The sequence below is a fragment of the Hibiscus syriacus genome, unplaced genomic scaffold, assembly GCF_006381635.1.
Source record: "Hibiscus syriacus cultivar Baekdansim isolate YM2019G1 unplaced genomic scaffold, ASM638163v2 tig00111069_pilon, whole genome shotgun sequence".
NCBI classification, from domain to species: Eukaryota; Viridiplantae; Streptophyta; class Magnoliopsida; order Malvales; family Malvaceae; genus Hibiscus; species Hibiscus syriacus.
In genome coordinates, this window is record NW_024062970.1 from 805,923 (window position 1) to 822,264 (window position 16,342).

The 16,342-nt window shown below is 34.1% G+C and overlaps 1 protein-coding gene and 1 pseudogene across 1 annotated transcript; one reads left to right on the top strand and one right to left on the bottom strand.

The window, feature by feature from the left end:
• The first annotated feature begins 7,453 nt into the window (after nucleotides 1–7,453).
• Nucleotides 7,454–9,409, top strand: LOC120151860 (F-box protein CPR1-like). Its single transcript, XM_039164184.1, has 3 exons — nucleotides 7,454–8,755; nucleotides 8,939–9,035; nucleotides 9,297–9,409. Exons 1-2 carry the CDS (start codon nucleotides 7,593–7,595, stop codon nucleotides 8,976–8,978), a joined length of 1,203 nt encoding a protein of 400 aa, XP_039020115.1. The 5' UTR covers nucleotides 7,454–7,592; the 3' UTR covers nucleotides 8,979–9,035; nucleotides 9,297–9,409.
• Nucleotides 9,410–9,869: 460 nt separating this feature from the next.
• LOC120151833 lies at nucleotides 9,870–12,030 on the bottom strand (annotated as a pseudogene).
• Between the last annotated feature and the right edge of the window lie 4,312 nt (nucleotides 12,031–16,342).

Here is a 16,342-nt window from a genome sequence, read left to right on the forward strand (position 1 = left end):
TGGATACTTATATTCCACAAGTTACCTTAGCTTGTGAGCATGACATGCATAGTAAAGGGATTAAGATCATAATTTGACGTATCGTGTAAATGAAAATTCCCCAAGTAATTGGGAACATGCTGTGAATTTTCAATTGGCATAAAAATGATAAAAAGTCGGCCAAACATTTAGTTGATTCAAGAAAACAAATTGCTCTTTGCTTTTAACTCCATTATCAAATGATATAATAATTATGTTTGTTGAAAAATCAAACTATTTAAAGATTACTGACAAATCATAAATCACACTCGAGAGATGTGAAAAGTTATTTACGAACGTAAATCAGGTATCCAAATCTAATTCTTGATGGCCATGGAGGAGAGAAATCCAAAGATCCTTAGTAATCTTGCAGTCCCTAGGGACGTGGATAGAAGATTCCTCAGTGGCTCCGCAAACTTGACAGGAAGGGTCATCGGAGAGTCGGCGATGCCATCTACTCAGGTTGGTGAGGAGTTTATCTTTCATTGAAAGCCAAAGGAAGTACTCAATGCGCTCGGGAATATGGGATTTGCAAATTAAGCTCCACAGAGGGTCACAAGCGTTCCAATTTGGGGAGGAGAGGCTATGATTAGCCGATTTGATGGAAAAGGTCCCGTTTTTGCTAAGGTTCCAAAAGCAACGGTCACGACCCGACTGAGAATCCTGGTGGTGGATGTTTGCGGATATGGTTAAGAGCTTCAAGAGTAATGAGATGGGAGATGAGGGACCAGTTCCAGGAGCCATACGTGTCCACCACGTCATAAACCAGGAGACTATCATTGACCACATCTAAGTTAGTGCACCAATTAGACAGGGGAGCATGATGCGAGATCCAAATATCGTGCCAGAAACAAACGGTGCTGCCATCTCCTATAGACCAAGAGATGAAACTTGGAAAGCTCTCCCAAACCTACCGAGGGAACGCCAAAGGTGGGAACAATTAAGGCGAGAGATGGAGTTCGGGCACGGATCTAACATCTTGTATTTCTGGCGGAGAATGGTAATCCATAGCTGTCCGGGCAGGCAACTAAAGTGTAGCAAAGCTTCATGAAGAAATCCGAGTTTTGGGTGTGAACATTACGAAAGACCGAGCCCACCTCTAGAACGAGGTTGAGTGATGGTGTACCAACGAACAAGAGGGATGCCTTTGCTTTTGTCATTCGATCCCCAAATGAAGTTTCAGATAAGTTTACAAGTTTGCATGAAATAAGTCTGGATGGCAGAGAGGACAGCATTTGAAAGAGCGACCCTACCAGCTAAGGAGAGATGATTTGTCGACCATCCCTCGTACTTATTACGGATCTTGTCGAGGACGAAGCTAAAGAAATCACTAGTGATACGCTTATGAATAACCGCGGTCCCAAGGTAAGTACCCAGATTGGAGACTTGTTGGATTTCGAGGCAAGTACTAACAGTATGGGCCTGCTTAGGGTACGTGTTATCGGAGAAAAAAACTTGGGATTTGGCTTTGTTGACCTTATGGCCCGAGTAATGGCCAAAATCATCAAGGATTTTACTCAAGATTCTAGCCTGATCAGTGGTGGCACGAGCGAAAAGAATAAGATCATCAGCAAAAAGGAGATAGAAATCGGGAGGCCACCTCTAACGAGATAGAAAGGTTTCCACAAGCCATCATTAACAGCTTTCGAGATGCTATGATCAAGTCTTTCCATAGTGAGAACAAAAAGGTACGGAGAGAGAGGGTCACCTTGGCGAAAAGGAAAGGTAAGGGTCCCATTGATTTGGACTTGGAAAGAGGCGATAGTGATGCAGTTCATGATCAGGTGAGAGATGGCGGGGAAGAGGCCGATCTCTTTAAGGGTATCCGAAATAAATTTCCAACAGAGAAGATCGAAAACCTTCTCAAGGTCGATTTTGACAGCCATCCAACCTAATTTCCTTTTTTTTGGATTTCATGGAGTGCATGACTTCCTGATTGATAATCACGTTTTCAAAAATACTCCTACCAGAGATGAAACTGGTTTGGTTAGGAGCAATGAGGTTAGGAAGGATAGGTTTCAATCTCTGAACCACAATCTTGGTAATGAGTTTATAGACCACCAACAAAGGCTAATCGGCTAAAAATAGCTGAAGCTAGAAGGCCTAGAAGTTTTAGGAATAAGAATGAGGATGTTTTGTTGAGCTTAGGGTCGATGCCAGAGCCAGAGAAAACAGAATATATCATAGAGCAAATGGAAGGGCCCACTAAGTCCCAGTGATTTTGGAAGAAGTGGGTGTGGAGGCCATCAGCTCTAGGATATTTAAGAGGAGACGGAGAGAACCAGGCGGCCTTAATCTCAGAAGGGTCAGACAGGATGTCAAAAGAGAAGATATCAGGGGCAGGAATGGGGGGAAAGTAGCCAGAGGGAGGGAAGGTTCCAACAGGGTCATCTTCAATGAAGAAGAGTTTCTAGAAGAAGAAAATAGATAAATTGTAAATTATTTTTTTTTCAAAAAATAATAATAAAAAGTTTAAATATTTTTAATTTATTTATTAAACTTTTGCTTTAATTTTGTTTTTGTTTATTCCATCGTTAAATATTTATCGACGTTATACCTAGATATTTTTATTTTAAAAATCATGAAATTGTAACCCCTAGACCTGACATGAACGTTAGACTCAAACCTAAACAATCACATGTCCCATTCAGAGATTGTTACAGAAATAATCTCAAAACATTATTTATTTTTTGTATGAAAACTCCATGATTTCATATTCTCTTTGATTTCTTAATTGTTTAACATTTTTTCAAACCCTGAGGGTAGAGAAATATAGATTAAAGAAAATAAACTATATATATTGATTTCATATTGACTGGATTGGATGGTGGATATTGTATATTATAGTGATTTAGAGTTTCGTGATTTTTGAGATTTGAGTTGAATTCCATGGTGTGGTTTGAGACAATGAGGCGTGTTCATCGGTGTCTTCAGTGGTCGAAAAAAATACTGGAGAATGGTGATTTCAATGTCACGGGGATAAAATTATAAAGCTTTCATTTGTGGAAGAAAAACAAATACAAAAGCAATAAAATGACGTGGATGCCATGTCAAAAAATATTCAATCCATATAAGCACATGTGACTTTCATGTTACTCTTCCCTTTTTAATTTAATATCCGAGTGATTAAAACAAATTTAATGAGTAAATTGAAATATTTCAAATTTATTGAACAAAATAATAATGAAATAAAGTTTAAGTAATGAAATTTTGTAATTTATCCAATGAAAAAATGAGAAGCCTGTGAAAGGGAGACGCGTGTGGATTTCGTGGTGGATGAGATAGGCCAAACCGTGATTCTAATTTCTAATAATTCAGCTGCAACACGTAGACGTAGGGATTAAATAATAAGATAAATTACACGTTTAATATTTAAACTATTAATTTTAAATAGTTTTAATATCTAAATTTTTAATTTTTTTAAAATCGTACTAAAGTTTAATTTTTTCTTTATTTTAGTACTTCGTTCATTTTTTTATTAATCTGAGGTAAGTACAAGGTAATATTTATATACAAATAACTCTTAATTATTTGACATTGAACGCTCACACTTCTTCCATCTATGATACTCAAACCCGGTACATCAAGGAACAACAACGATTCCTTTATCACCGAGGTCGCTTGGTTTGTGCTCCGTTAAAAAATTAACGTTAAGTTTTAAAAAAACTGAAAGTTTAGGTATTAAAACAGACCAAAACCGATAGTTTAGGTACTAAACAAGTTAACTTTTTATCGGTGGGATATTAAAATGAAACAAAAACTAAACGTTAGGTATGATTTTAAAAAAATAAAAGTTTAGATACTAAAATATACTATACTAATACATAGTTTACCCAAAAAAATACTGGTTTTTTTATACCTGATTAGAAATGATCGGTTTTTTAAAAAATTATTTAAATTTGAATATAATAAAATTTTAAATTTAACAAAATCAAATTTAAATTTATTTGATAAATTCTTTTTGTTTATATCGGAGATAATTATATATATATATATATATATATATATATATATAACAGTTATATATCTATATATCATTAATTCAATTTTGATAAAAAAATACATGTAAAAATTGACATATAATCAAATAAAGTGTTTGAATTGTGAGATTAAATAAAAATTTGTTTTACTTCATGTTATTAATTTAAATGAATTATAACTTTATCCAATGACTTTTAATTTTTGGAACTTGTTTAAAATATTAAAATTTATATTAATTCAAATTGAATTAAATTAATTTTGATGTAATAATCGATAATTGATCTAGTAATCAATCAATCAAAATCGATAAATTTAGAGATCCAACTCTCAACTTAGAGATCCAACTCTCAACTTAGAGATCCAATGACATATAATCATCGATATAATAGTATCATTGCTCGTTTTTTCCTCTTAAATTTTTAAGCATGGACTCAAACGTTTGAGGTAATAGTTCGTAATCTAAGCATCATATGTATTATTTACTGTAAAGTTCACATAAAAAATAAAAATGATTGAGAAATAAAATTAGGCATCGTGACATACTCATGCGCACAAGTTATTGGCGTTCATCATCCTTCTTAAATTTCTCATGACGTTTACAACTTTATGTCAAATACAATACCGATGTTGGATATGGGGTGGTGGCCACATTGGACCCAAAGAGTCCATTGTTGCTTTGATCCCAGCCCCACATCTGAAATGATGTAGATTTTTTCCCTCTTGACAACATGTAAGCGTAAGTTTTTGAGAAAAAAGCCTAAGAATTTGTATATTCTCCTTCAACAAGGGCAAAAGCAACTGACAGAATGTTGCAATTACCATCTTAGACAACTTTCAATAGTAAAATTTTCTTGTATTTTCCATACAAGATTGTCTCATCAATTTGGACCACGGGCTTGCAGTATTTCACATCATTAATACACTGTGTGTATGTCTAGAAAAGTTGGTAGAATTGGTATCGATCACGAAGCACTCGATCATTACGGTATGCATGACAAGTTTTGAAATCGTCTATTGTCCATAATTAGTTTGTACACTATGTTAAACTAACTTGGTAGTTCGTTGTAAGATGAATCTCACTCACCGTGTAATTTTTTAATGATATTCTGCTTTGCCTTCTATGATTTCTTGTAGGAGACAATGTACCCATATTGAGATCGTATAGATGAAATCAACACCACAATAGCTATGTGGGAGCTTGCTTTGATTATGAGCATGATGGTATGGCAAATAATGTTGGAGTCCAAGTTGGGATGGTCTTGGTTTATCCCTCTAGTACAACATGTATGAGGACCTTTATATATCGTTAGTTCTCATATGTTGTTTTTCATCTTCCTCTTTGATACACGAACCATCCAGTTGCATCCGTTATTATATTAGACATAGTGGCAGACATACTTTTCGGTTGTGGATCAGTCGACTCTAGAGTGAACATAATTACGAATATTGTAATTCTTAATTGCAATCATCACTTCATCTTTGGATGAAAACTCCATTCTGATATATAAGTCACCGTCATTGACTGGTGAGTTAAATCCGTAGTCACCAACATTAGGCATATCCGAAAATTATAGCCCATACATTGCATTAAGGTTCGATTTGTACCATATTTGTGAGAACTTCATTTACATCATAATTGGATTCCATGTTGAATTGTAGTGATTTGGGCTCAACGAATAGTCCAGCCTCAATACTATCTGCACCTGGCACACGAAGATGTTTTTCTGGTAGATATGAGGATTCTTTTGTATACTGATATTTATGTCGAATAAGCTAATAGTTGAATGTCTTCCCCTTGAATTTGAAGGCATCGTATCATACGGGCCACAAACTGAATATTGTGTCGAATATATCTCCATATTGAGGTAGAAGAAGCTCGCAGTTAAATGCCCCTAGAACATGAAGACATCGTGTCAAATGGGTATTGAACAAATTGATGTATCGAAGGCATATCCATATTTAGGTCAAAAAAATTGGCAGATGAATGTCTTCCCCTTAAATTGGAAGGGATGTTGACATACAGATTGTTTGTGGAGTCACTTCGGTAGAGACTATAACTAGTTACTGATGAATGTCTCCCAAATAAACTTGATGGAATGGTACTAGGATGTAGATTTGCCATTAACGAGGTAAAATCATTACACATTACTTGAGTTGGGTTGTCAACTTGATCAGCTTGTTGAGCCAACCCATAGTTGGAGCATAATGACATACCACGAACTGCAGACACTTCAACAAATGTGGCATACATATATGTAACATCATTTGAATTTTGATTATAAGCATCAACCATTATAGCAACATCGTCATCATTGGATAGATTGAACGCTGTATAAGTTAATGGAAATAGTTCAATCGGAAATCTGTACTGAAATTATGACAATTTTCTATTACTTCCAACATGAACATTCCTTGAAATTTTTGTGATTAGCTTCTCAAGAGAGATGTTTCTCTTGAAGGATAAGGTGATATAATGATTTGATACGAAGACAACGTTGGTTTCATCTTCTTGAATTTCTCTATCATAGTAAACAATAGCTAAAATACACATCATTTTGAGAGTTTGAGAGTTTCAAAGATTGAGAGTTAGACGGTTTGAGAAGTTTGAGAGATGTAGTAGATAAAATTTTTAGTGTTGAGTCGTATATCAACAAAAACGAATAAATGTTTCTACTATACGATCACTCCCCTAATTAAATAAATAGTATACTAATTAAAAATATAAAATAATACTAAAAAAGTTAAAAATATATTCACAATAATTTAAATAATATAATTTAATATTATTATTATATCGACAAAATGTCTCGATATGTGATCTTCGTTCTATCATAACATCCCACCATCTATTTTACAATTGCAAAAAGTAATAAAAATAATTGGTATAATAAATTTTGATAAAATAATTGAATATTTAAAAAATCAATAATTAAATATTAAATAAATATAATATAATAAAAGAAATAATTTTACCTTCTAAAAATTATGACAAAATATATTTAGTTTGATAAAAGAAAAAATGTAAAAATAATTTTGGTAGGGTTTCATATTCGGATTCAGGGGATAGAGGAGGGGTGATTGAGCGGGATTTAAGGCTAATAGACAGGTAATAATAGAAAAGTAATAATGAAAGACGTGACACTTGTAATACGTCTTCCATGAGTTCGAATTTTCCACGAAGACGCATCTCCATTAATACGTCTTCTCATAGTGGTATCATCTCAGACAAAACCCACCAAAGACGCGATTCTTGATATTCTTTCAGTCAGAAAGGATATTATATTAGTAAAATTTGAAGAATCGGGGCATGAATAGTAATATTATAATATTAAGATGATTTTTGAGTAAAAACGTCCAATAAAACAACATCTTATTTATTCGTAAGGTAAGGGATAAGAGTTCGACGCGTGTTCACACATAAAGCAGATTACCCATTGTTGTCATTACCTTCTTCAACCACTTGCCCAACCTCTGTCGCCCCACTCTATTCGCTTCTTGACATTATCGATTCTCTTTTTCCCCCTCAAACAAACCCCAAAAATCCCAAAGAAAACACCTCTAAACCCTAAACCTATCAATCGACTAAGCTTCACATGGATGTAATCACCGATATCTTCAATCGTCTACCGGTTAAGTCCCTGGTGCGTTTCAAGACCTTGTCAAAGTCATGCTGCTCTCTAATCGACGACCCTGATTTCATCAAGGATCATCTGAGCCGTTCCATCAAGACCAGATCCAATCTCAACATCATCCTCAGAGGTTTGCATCTCTATTCCGTGGAATTCGATTCCCTGGATAACGCCGTTCCACTCGATTACCCTTTGAGTAGCGGAGCTAGGACTGAAGTGTTTGGGTCGTGTAACGGAATCCTCGCATTCCGTCTCAGCGATAAAAATCTCGCCTTCTATAATCCGTCCACGCGGCAGTTCCGTCGACTGCCCGTTTCGGAAATCGATCCTCCGTCAGGTGAATCGTGTAAATCTGGGTATATTTTTTATGGGTTCGGACTGGATGTTAAAACTAACGATTACAAGGTCGTGAGAATGGCGACGTTCAATAAAACTGACGATGAAGAGAACGAAAGTTACTATTTCGATTACGAGGTCAAGGTTTATAGTTTAAAGAAGGACTGTTGGAGGAAAATCACTAAGCTTCCTTTTTATCTTCGGTTTATGTTCCAATTTTTCTACCATCTCTTGCATAGACGAGGCTATGGTGTGCTGGCCGGTGGGGTTTTACATTGGGTGATGCCTCCGAGGATCGAATTCGGAATGAGGAATACGATTGTGGGTTTCGATCTCGGAACCGAAGAGTTCATCGAAGTGCCTCAACCTGATTGTGTTGATAAGAGCTATCTGTTGGATGTGGGTGTCTTGGAGGGACACCTATGTGCTGTTTGTAATTATGACCAAGAGAAGATTGATGTTTGGGTTATGAAGGAATATGGGGTGAAAGAATCTTGGACTCTGTTGCTTTCTGTTCAAAGAAGTAGAACCATTAACACCCTAGCGTTTCTAAAACCATTAGCTTATTCCAAGGATCTTGATAAGGTTCTGTTCGAGATTAATAGCCGAAAGTTTGTCTGGTTTGATCTACAAAAGAAGAAGATGCGGAGTGTGAAGATCGGTGGTAGTCCGGGTAGATTTGGTGCTGAGGTTTATATAGGAAGCCTCATTCAAATCGATGACCCGAAAAGAATGCAAATGGAGAAGCGAAATGAACTAGAGAAACTGATGGACGAAAGTTGTAAGAAGAGGTAAAAAACTGGTGGAACTCCAACTTGTTTGAAGCACTTCTTAAGATTGTCTTTTGTAACCAATCCCTTAGTTCACTTGACACATTTTCTGTTTGAGTAACTTGGAAAATATGGATTCGAGTGCATTGAACCATTCAATGTCCTCTGAGGTAATGCCTAATAAAGGTTCTGTGTTTTTTGCAGGGATGATTTCCTTTCAAAAGGATTCAAATTGGTCTTATAATCAAAATGAAGAAAATATACAGTATGAGCAAAGTTAAATGGCGTCTTATCTGTGAAGGTAACCAGCTCAGTTTGCTTCATTTAATGTTTTCATTGAGGATGAGTTTTATATGTTCAATTTTATCTCATCTATTGATCGACTAATCTAGATCGGGTATTGTAGAGGTGATGGTGACCTTCCCAACTTAGTTTACTCCATTCGTAAACATCAAGATTCGAACCCCTAACCTTTCTTAAGGAATCTAGTGTCTTATCCTACTAGATAATTAACTGGTTGTTGATGATTTTTTTATTAGAAATTGACTTAAATTTGTTTTGGACAACCCTTGAAGCTTTGTATCTTCTTATCCTTCTCTCACTGCGGATCTCCCAAAAGGTTGACCTGGGAAGTCAAATACAATTGACATATGAACTGGGCGTTTCTATTTGGCAGAAAAAAGCTTGGACAATTCTCGAACTTTCTAATGATGCTATGTTTTGAAACATTCCATCAACATGTTTTTGTTATTTAGTTTATAGAATGTTCAACTTGGGTACATGTATTAATCTTGGTAGCTTTTATTGTGTGGGACATTTAGAAATCTCAACGACGTGCTTATTTGTTATTTTGATTCCTGCATCTGGACTTAATGGGGTTTATATTTAGAGCCGGAGCAGATCAAAAAGTGTACCATCGGATCCATTTTTCAAACAGCTGAGAAAGAGACAATTCCTTCGAGAACGATCAGAAGTCTTCTTCACTCTTGAAAGAACCCAGATTATCAATGAACCAGATTAAATACAAGGTTGAGCTAGTGATCAAACATGCTAAAAGTATCAAGCTACTTGTTTGTTGTAAATGTATTCATTTTACTAAATAAGTTTAAATAACGAATTCGGCTTCAAATCGAGCTTAAGTTGATTGGCTATAATTCTTTGACTTGCTCTTGAATGCCGATGGCTTGAAACCAGACCTAAGTATCATCTCGACTTCCTCAAAGTGCAACCCTTTGGTTTCAGGAACAAACCAGTAAATGAATATGAGTCCGATGACACAATAGCCAGCAAAGAGGAGGAATGTGCCGGAGGAACCGAGAGCCTTCGTAAGTGTTAAAGAGGTGAGGCTAACAATGAGATTGCTCGTCCAATTACACACTGCTGCGATGCCTCCACCGAGTCCTCTGTATTTCAATGGGTAAATCTCAGAGTTGACGATCCACGGGACAGTTTCCATACCAGGGGAGAATGAAATGATGTACAGTCCGAGGAAGATGACAGCTAAAAAACCGATTCTGCTCGGGCAACCTTACTTGAACCAAGTACGATATTGTCTGTGGCATGAGTTTTCCAGGTCTCGTTTTTACCAAGCATGCTCCTGGAGAATACTGAATAAGAAGAACAAATCGATCTGATTAGATCTTAGATGATTATCATCACTATAGTTGGATTCATCATTTCATGCAGTTAGCAAATGACTTACTTCATTTGCTTCATTAGAACAAAACCCGCAATCGGCGTTCAAGCAAGACATGCAGTTCCATGAAGTCGGATTAGGGCCGGAAACGTAACCCGGACATGTACCATTTGCAGCGAAATGAGTAGACTCGAATTGGCTAATTTTGGGAGCATGGCTGGCAGCTTGGAAGAACACAGCTGATAAAATCACAAGGCAAGTAATGATACCAAACATGGAGATAATCATCATTCTCCTCCTGCCATATCTGTCGACAAAAGCCATACTAACAATGGAACCGGCTGCGTTGAGGCCAGATGTAATCAAAGAAAGCGCCAATGCTGTCTTGTTGGAAGCGAATCCAGCTAACTGAACTATTGTTGGACTGTAGTACATAACCGTGTTGATGCCTGAAAACTGTTGGGCAACTTGAACTGTTACCCCGGCATATAGGCCCCTCCGGACAACAACGTTGCCTAATGCACCTTTCAACTTTGCTATCAAGTTGTATCCGATGGCTTTCTCGTCGGCTTTTTCGGCTTCAATGGAGTTTTTCAAGGCGGTTAGTTCAGCTTTGACTTCATCTGCCGGATAAATCTTCTCTAGGATACACTATATATGTCACTGAACTTTGTCACTTATTTGTATAAGACACTAACCCGTCTGTATAGCCACCTAGGAGACTCGGGAAGCGACAACATAAAGAAAAACTGAACCATGGCGGGCAGTCCTGCAACTCCAAGCATCCAACGCCAAGTTCCAGAAGCCTGAAACACAATGACGAGAACAATCGATTGCAGTTGCAATATCTGCACTTGAAAGCCTCAATTGCAGTGATTATCATTACTTACATGGGTAAAAGCCAGGTTGATTAGGTAAGAAAAGAATTGCCCCCCTGTAATAAGCAAACCATTGGTGCTAACAAGTGCGCCACGATTTCTAGCTGGTGAAGCTTCAGAGATATAAAGAGGTGCAGTCATTGAGGCCATCCCGACTCCTAAACCAACAAAAACTCTTCCAACAATGATCATCCATGGAGCTGGGGCCAAAGCCATGACTATGACACCTACAAAGAAGAGAACATCTGCAACCAAAACTGATAGCTTTCGCCCAAACCTATTGTTCATCCATCCTCCTATTGCAGCACCGAAAATGGCACCTGTTACAGCCATACTCACTATGACTTCCTAGAGAGAAAAAAAACATCACTTCGTCATATTAACGAAACAAAGAAACCATAATCAAAGCAATGCATCACACAAAAAAGGGTCAAAAATTCAAAACCTGTAGCCATGTTTTCTTTTCAACTTCTTGGAAATCCTCACGGATATAAAGCAGTGCACCCAACAAATACAATAATTTTTAATATCTTACTCGATGTTCTTAAGAAAAATCTCGAGTTTTAGTTTTGTGGATCGGAAAAAAAAAACACTTCCTCTCATTTATGGGTCCGACTTGATCTGATCCGAGTCTAAATATTTACCTGTATTGTAACCAAAGAGCAGCCCTCCAATCCCAGCCAAAAGTGCCAGGCGCATAATATAAGGTGTCTCCCATGTTGTTTTCCAGCAGTCGTTGAACTCTATCCTGTCTGGTTTCACAATATACCACCTTCCACCATTCTTCTCTCTCTCAACAAAAACTAAGAACAAAAAACGAATTCATTCATACAGTATGCACATTTAAAGAGAAACGTCGCAGGTAAGGAAACCCCCAATGGGATAAACATGAAACCGACAATCGTGGTTTCCAAACCTGGGTAATAATCTCACTGAAATATTATCTTTGCCATAAGATAGGCCTTCCTTTTTTACACTTTGAAAATATTCTATAATAAACTTTGCATGTGTAAAATTGTACCGGAAAATAGGAAAGTAATTGATTTCCTTGTAAATGAATATATGAAAATCACTGAATAGTAAAGTAGATTTTAAATATAAGATTTTTAGTAATTTTTTGAAATTTAAATTATAAATACATATTATTTATTTATTTTATTTTTTTAAAATAGTTTGAGATGATTACAAGATAATATATATTCAAAATATTTTTTAATTATTAACAATACAACTTGCATACATAGCTACTCAAATTCAGAAGCTTTAAAGAACAATATCAACATTCCCTTTAACTACGGAAACTTCTTAATAAATTATTTTTTTCGTTTTATATGAATCGAGTTTATAGAATTTTCTTTTTAAATATGATCTTGTAATGTTCATAATTTAAACATTTTTATCTTGTAAAGGTTAAAAATTCTCGGTTGCCATCTTTCTTCTTCGATAGAATGGGTTCATTAAATTCTCATTCTCTCTCTCTTTTTAAGTAGAAATTGTTTAAAGAAAAAAGAAAACCCTTCTAATGATATAGGCGCTCATCACATGACATATTCTTACTTAGGATTAGTTTATACTAACACCATTCTAAAAATTAAGGTCTCCTGTTTGCTCGTGATCTGGTGTTCCAATTTGTTCATCTAGAAAGCAAAGCTTAAATATGAAGAAGAATATACTTTTCAGAAATTCGACTGTACCTCGGACGTCTGGAAAGATTTCATCGTTAGTCGATTCAGTTTCATCCCTAGAAATGACAGGATGACGACTCATGCAATGGCGGCGGAGGGACTCGGAAGTGACGAGGACCAGATTTGGGACGCGCCGCTTAGGGTTCTTAATCTCACTACATCAAATCGTCATTTCCTTGAACCATCGCGATTGCTCTCCCTCCGATTTTGTACACCGATTTGGGCCTTGCGCGTCATTTCAGTCGGGGGACCCCAGCTTCCTCCTTTGAATTTTCTCCTCGTTGCCAAATGATGTTTCCCATGACCGATTGGATTTTTGATTGATGAGAGACGTTTAAGCTTCTGTCGCTCGTCGTTCTCTTTCATTGTTTCATTTTATTTTGAGATATGTTACAAATCTGATGGATGTAAACATTTTATATGAATTGCCTAATTATACCATCAACTGCATGTTATTAAAACATAGTTGTGTTGCTGGTTATTTTCGGTGAATTACTGTTGTTTACAACAGAAGTATTGGTGTTTGAGAAACTATAGACCTTGACAAATATATATATATACACACACGTGTATTTGTATACAATATTACATAACTATACAAAGTGTATGAAAAATTATTTTTTAATTAAAGTGTTTGTTAGGTGGAAATTGCATGGATTATTTTGGAAGTCGTTTGGAACATGCGGTAAGTTCTTAGGGTGCGTTTGGTTCACGTAATGTAAGATTATCAGTGGGAATGTAAGATTATCAGGGAATAGGATTACTGTGAATGTTGTATTTTGTGTTTGGTTGACTTAGCAGGAATGTAAGATTACCGTGTTTGGTTAAAAGAATAAAAGATTATTGGAATGTATATTTGACCAAATTGTCCTTATTATGTATTTGTTTTTTTTAACAAGTTGAAAAATATTTATATATTTTCTTTAAAAAAATTTAAATTCATAAATTTTATATAATTTTTTTACAAAATTGGAAATATAAAAATGTTTAATGAAATGGTAAAATTTTATTTTAATCCATGAACTTCATATAAAATTTTAATTATATATATATATTTTTTTGTAAATCTAAAATAGTTTAAGGATAAATTTGTAATTTAATCTTCGTAGAATTTTTATTATTTAATGACAGAATAATAATGTTTTTTAAAGAAAAATATTTAAGGGCATTTTAGTCCAAAATGCCGGTAATAAAACAATACCTAAGGAAATGGAGGTAATGACATTCCCGGTAATATACCCCAAAAAAATCTACTATTAGTAATCTTACATTACCGAGAATGGGATTACCGGGCTAACCAAACGGGGAAATGTGGATTCCAATCCCATGAGAATCTCACATTCCCCATCCAAACACCCCCTTAAAGACGTTTAGGTTATTCGGTGATTTCTGGAGCATTACCGGTTATTGTGCATGTAAAGTTTCGGGGGGGGGGGAAACACTATAATTTACACAATTTTTAAAAATTATTAGGTGATCTAAGCGTTTTCGATTATTGTGTGATTCAAACGGCGTTTTCGATTATTGTGTGATTCAAACGTTTTCTATCAAATATTATAACACACTGTCTGTCGACGAGGGTTGACAAAAGAGATTAGAATTCAGGAATTTGAACTTGTTAGGTTAAGTTTGAATCCTATCACCGTCATTTTTGATAGACAATTAGTAAATTCCTATATAAATCTCAAATAAATCTTAAGTATACATTGACTTTGGACTGAGGGTGTCATCCCTAATCTAAACTTTTTGTAAAAAATTATATATATTTTTTATGCACTTCACATTACCTAACTTTTTTAATGCATTATTTAAAAGATTTCGCCCTCTTAAATATTAAAAAAGGGTAATAATGGTATGAATCAAGTTATTTAAGTTGTTAAAAGAATGATTAATATTTTTGTAAGTCTCAAATTCTAGCACCCGCAAGAGTGTTGAGTTTTCATTGTTAAACTATTAAAAATCTTTAGAACAAATTTTATCTTATAATTCATCCTAGATTAATAATGAAAATGTTAATAACCTCTACATATTATAAATTACCTTATAATCCATCCTAAATTTTATTCACTTTCGTAGTCCTTCAAATCAATTAAGGGCCCATTTGGTAAAGCTTCTATAAGTACTTTCAGTTAAAAAAATATGTTTTAACCGTAAAATTAATGTCAAACAGATAAAAAATGAAGAGAAAAAATGCGGTGGAAACAATGATTTCAAACTAATCGCAAAAGTTAGATTTTTTAGCTTTTTCATTTTTAATTTTACGTTTAAAAACAAATTATAATTTTACACATACTAATGCATTGACTCAACTCAATTATGTATTTACATTTTATTTTAATAATTTATTATTAACATCCTTAAAAAATAATTTATTACTTAATAATTTATTTTAACTACTTAAAAGTAAATAAATTATGAATAGTGAGTTATTATAAAATATATTTTTATTTTAGTTTAAGTCCATATATTTTATATATCATAGTATTAATAAGTGTAAATATAATTTAAATTTTATATTTTAAATTTATAACATAACGTTTGTAATATATATTTTGGTTTTTTAAATTCACTTTTTAACAATAATTCAGACAATTAAATTTTAAACCGTACTTCTAAAAATCGTTTTTGCAAATTCTTTTTTACAACACTTTTAAAAATTATTTTTCAAAAATAATAGTAAATTCAATACACATGTTATTTTTCTTAATTTTATTTAAAAATATAATAAATAATAAGTTTATCAACTTTTAAAAAATATTAATAATTAATAAATATTTCATATATGAAATTGTATATGTAAATCATTATACACTGATTAAGAAAAAAATAAAATTAATATATATTTAAGTGGCGTTTGGTTCGCTGGAATGTTTATGAGGGAATTGGAATCTGTGAAGGAATTGTAATCTATAGGAATTGGAATCCAATTCCATATTTTGTTTGGTTGGCAGGAAATGGAATTAGAATCCAATTCTATATTCTGTTTGGTTCACAGACATGTTAGATGAATTTGATTTCAGTAATATAAAATGACAGAATTGCCCTTTTTTTTGCTTTATTTTCGTTTATTTTACAACTTACATGTAGTAATATATTATAAAAAATTAAAAAATATTAAAAATTTATTTTATTGATTGATTATTCATTTCAATAAATTATAAAAATCATGCTAATAAACATTATAAGTTAAAATTATCGCAATTAAAATATGTTAATAAGTTACCAAAAGATAAAGCAATATTTCGATACATTCCAATCGAAGTATGTTAATTAGTTACAAAAAATATACCAAAAACTATTTTTATTTAATATATGAATTAGAAACTCCACCCGACACGACTCAAAATAATAATAAAAAAATTTATTCAATAAAAACATTGATTTAATTAAAAAAATTATATATAGAGTG

What these genes read in the sequence shown, in the direction of transcription:
- LOC120151860 (XM_039164184.1), top strand. Translation starts at nt 7,593, where the DNA reads ATGGATGTAATCACCGATATCTTCAATCGTCTACCGGTTAAGTCCCTG. An exon ending in GACGAAAGTTGTAAGAAGAG is followed by an intron (nt 8,756 to 8,938) that starts GTAAAAAACTGG and finishes TGTTTTTTGCAG; the next exon opens with GGATGATTTCCTTTCAAAAG.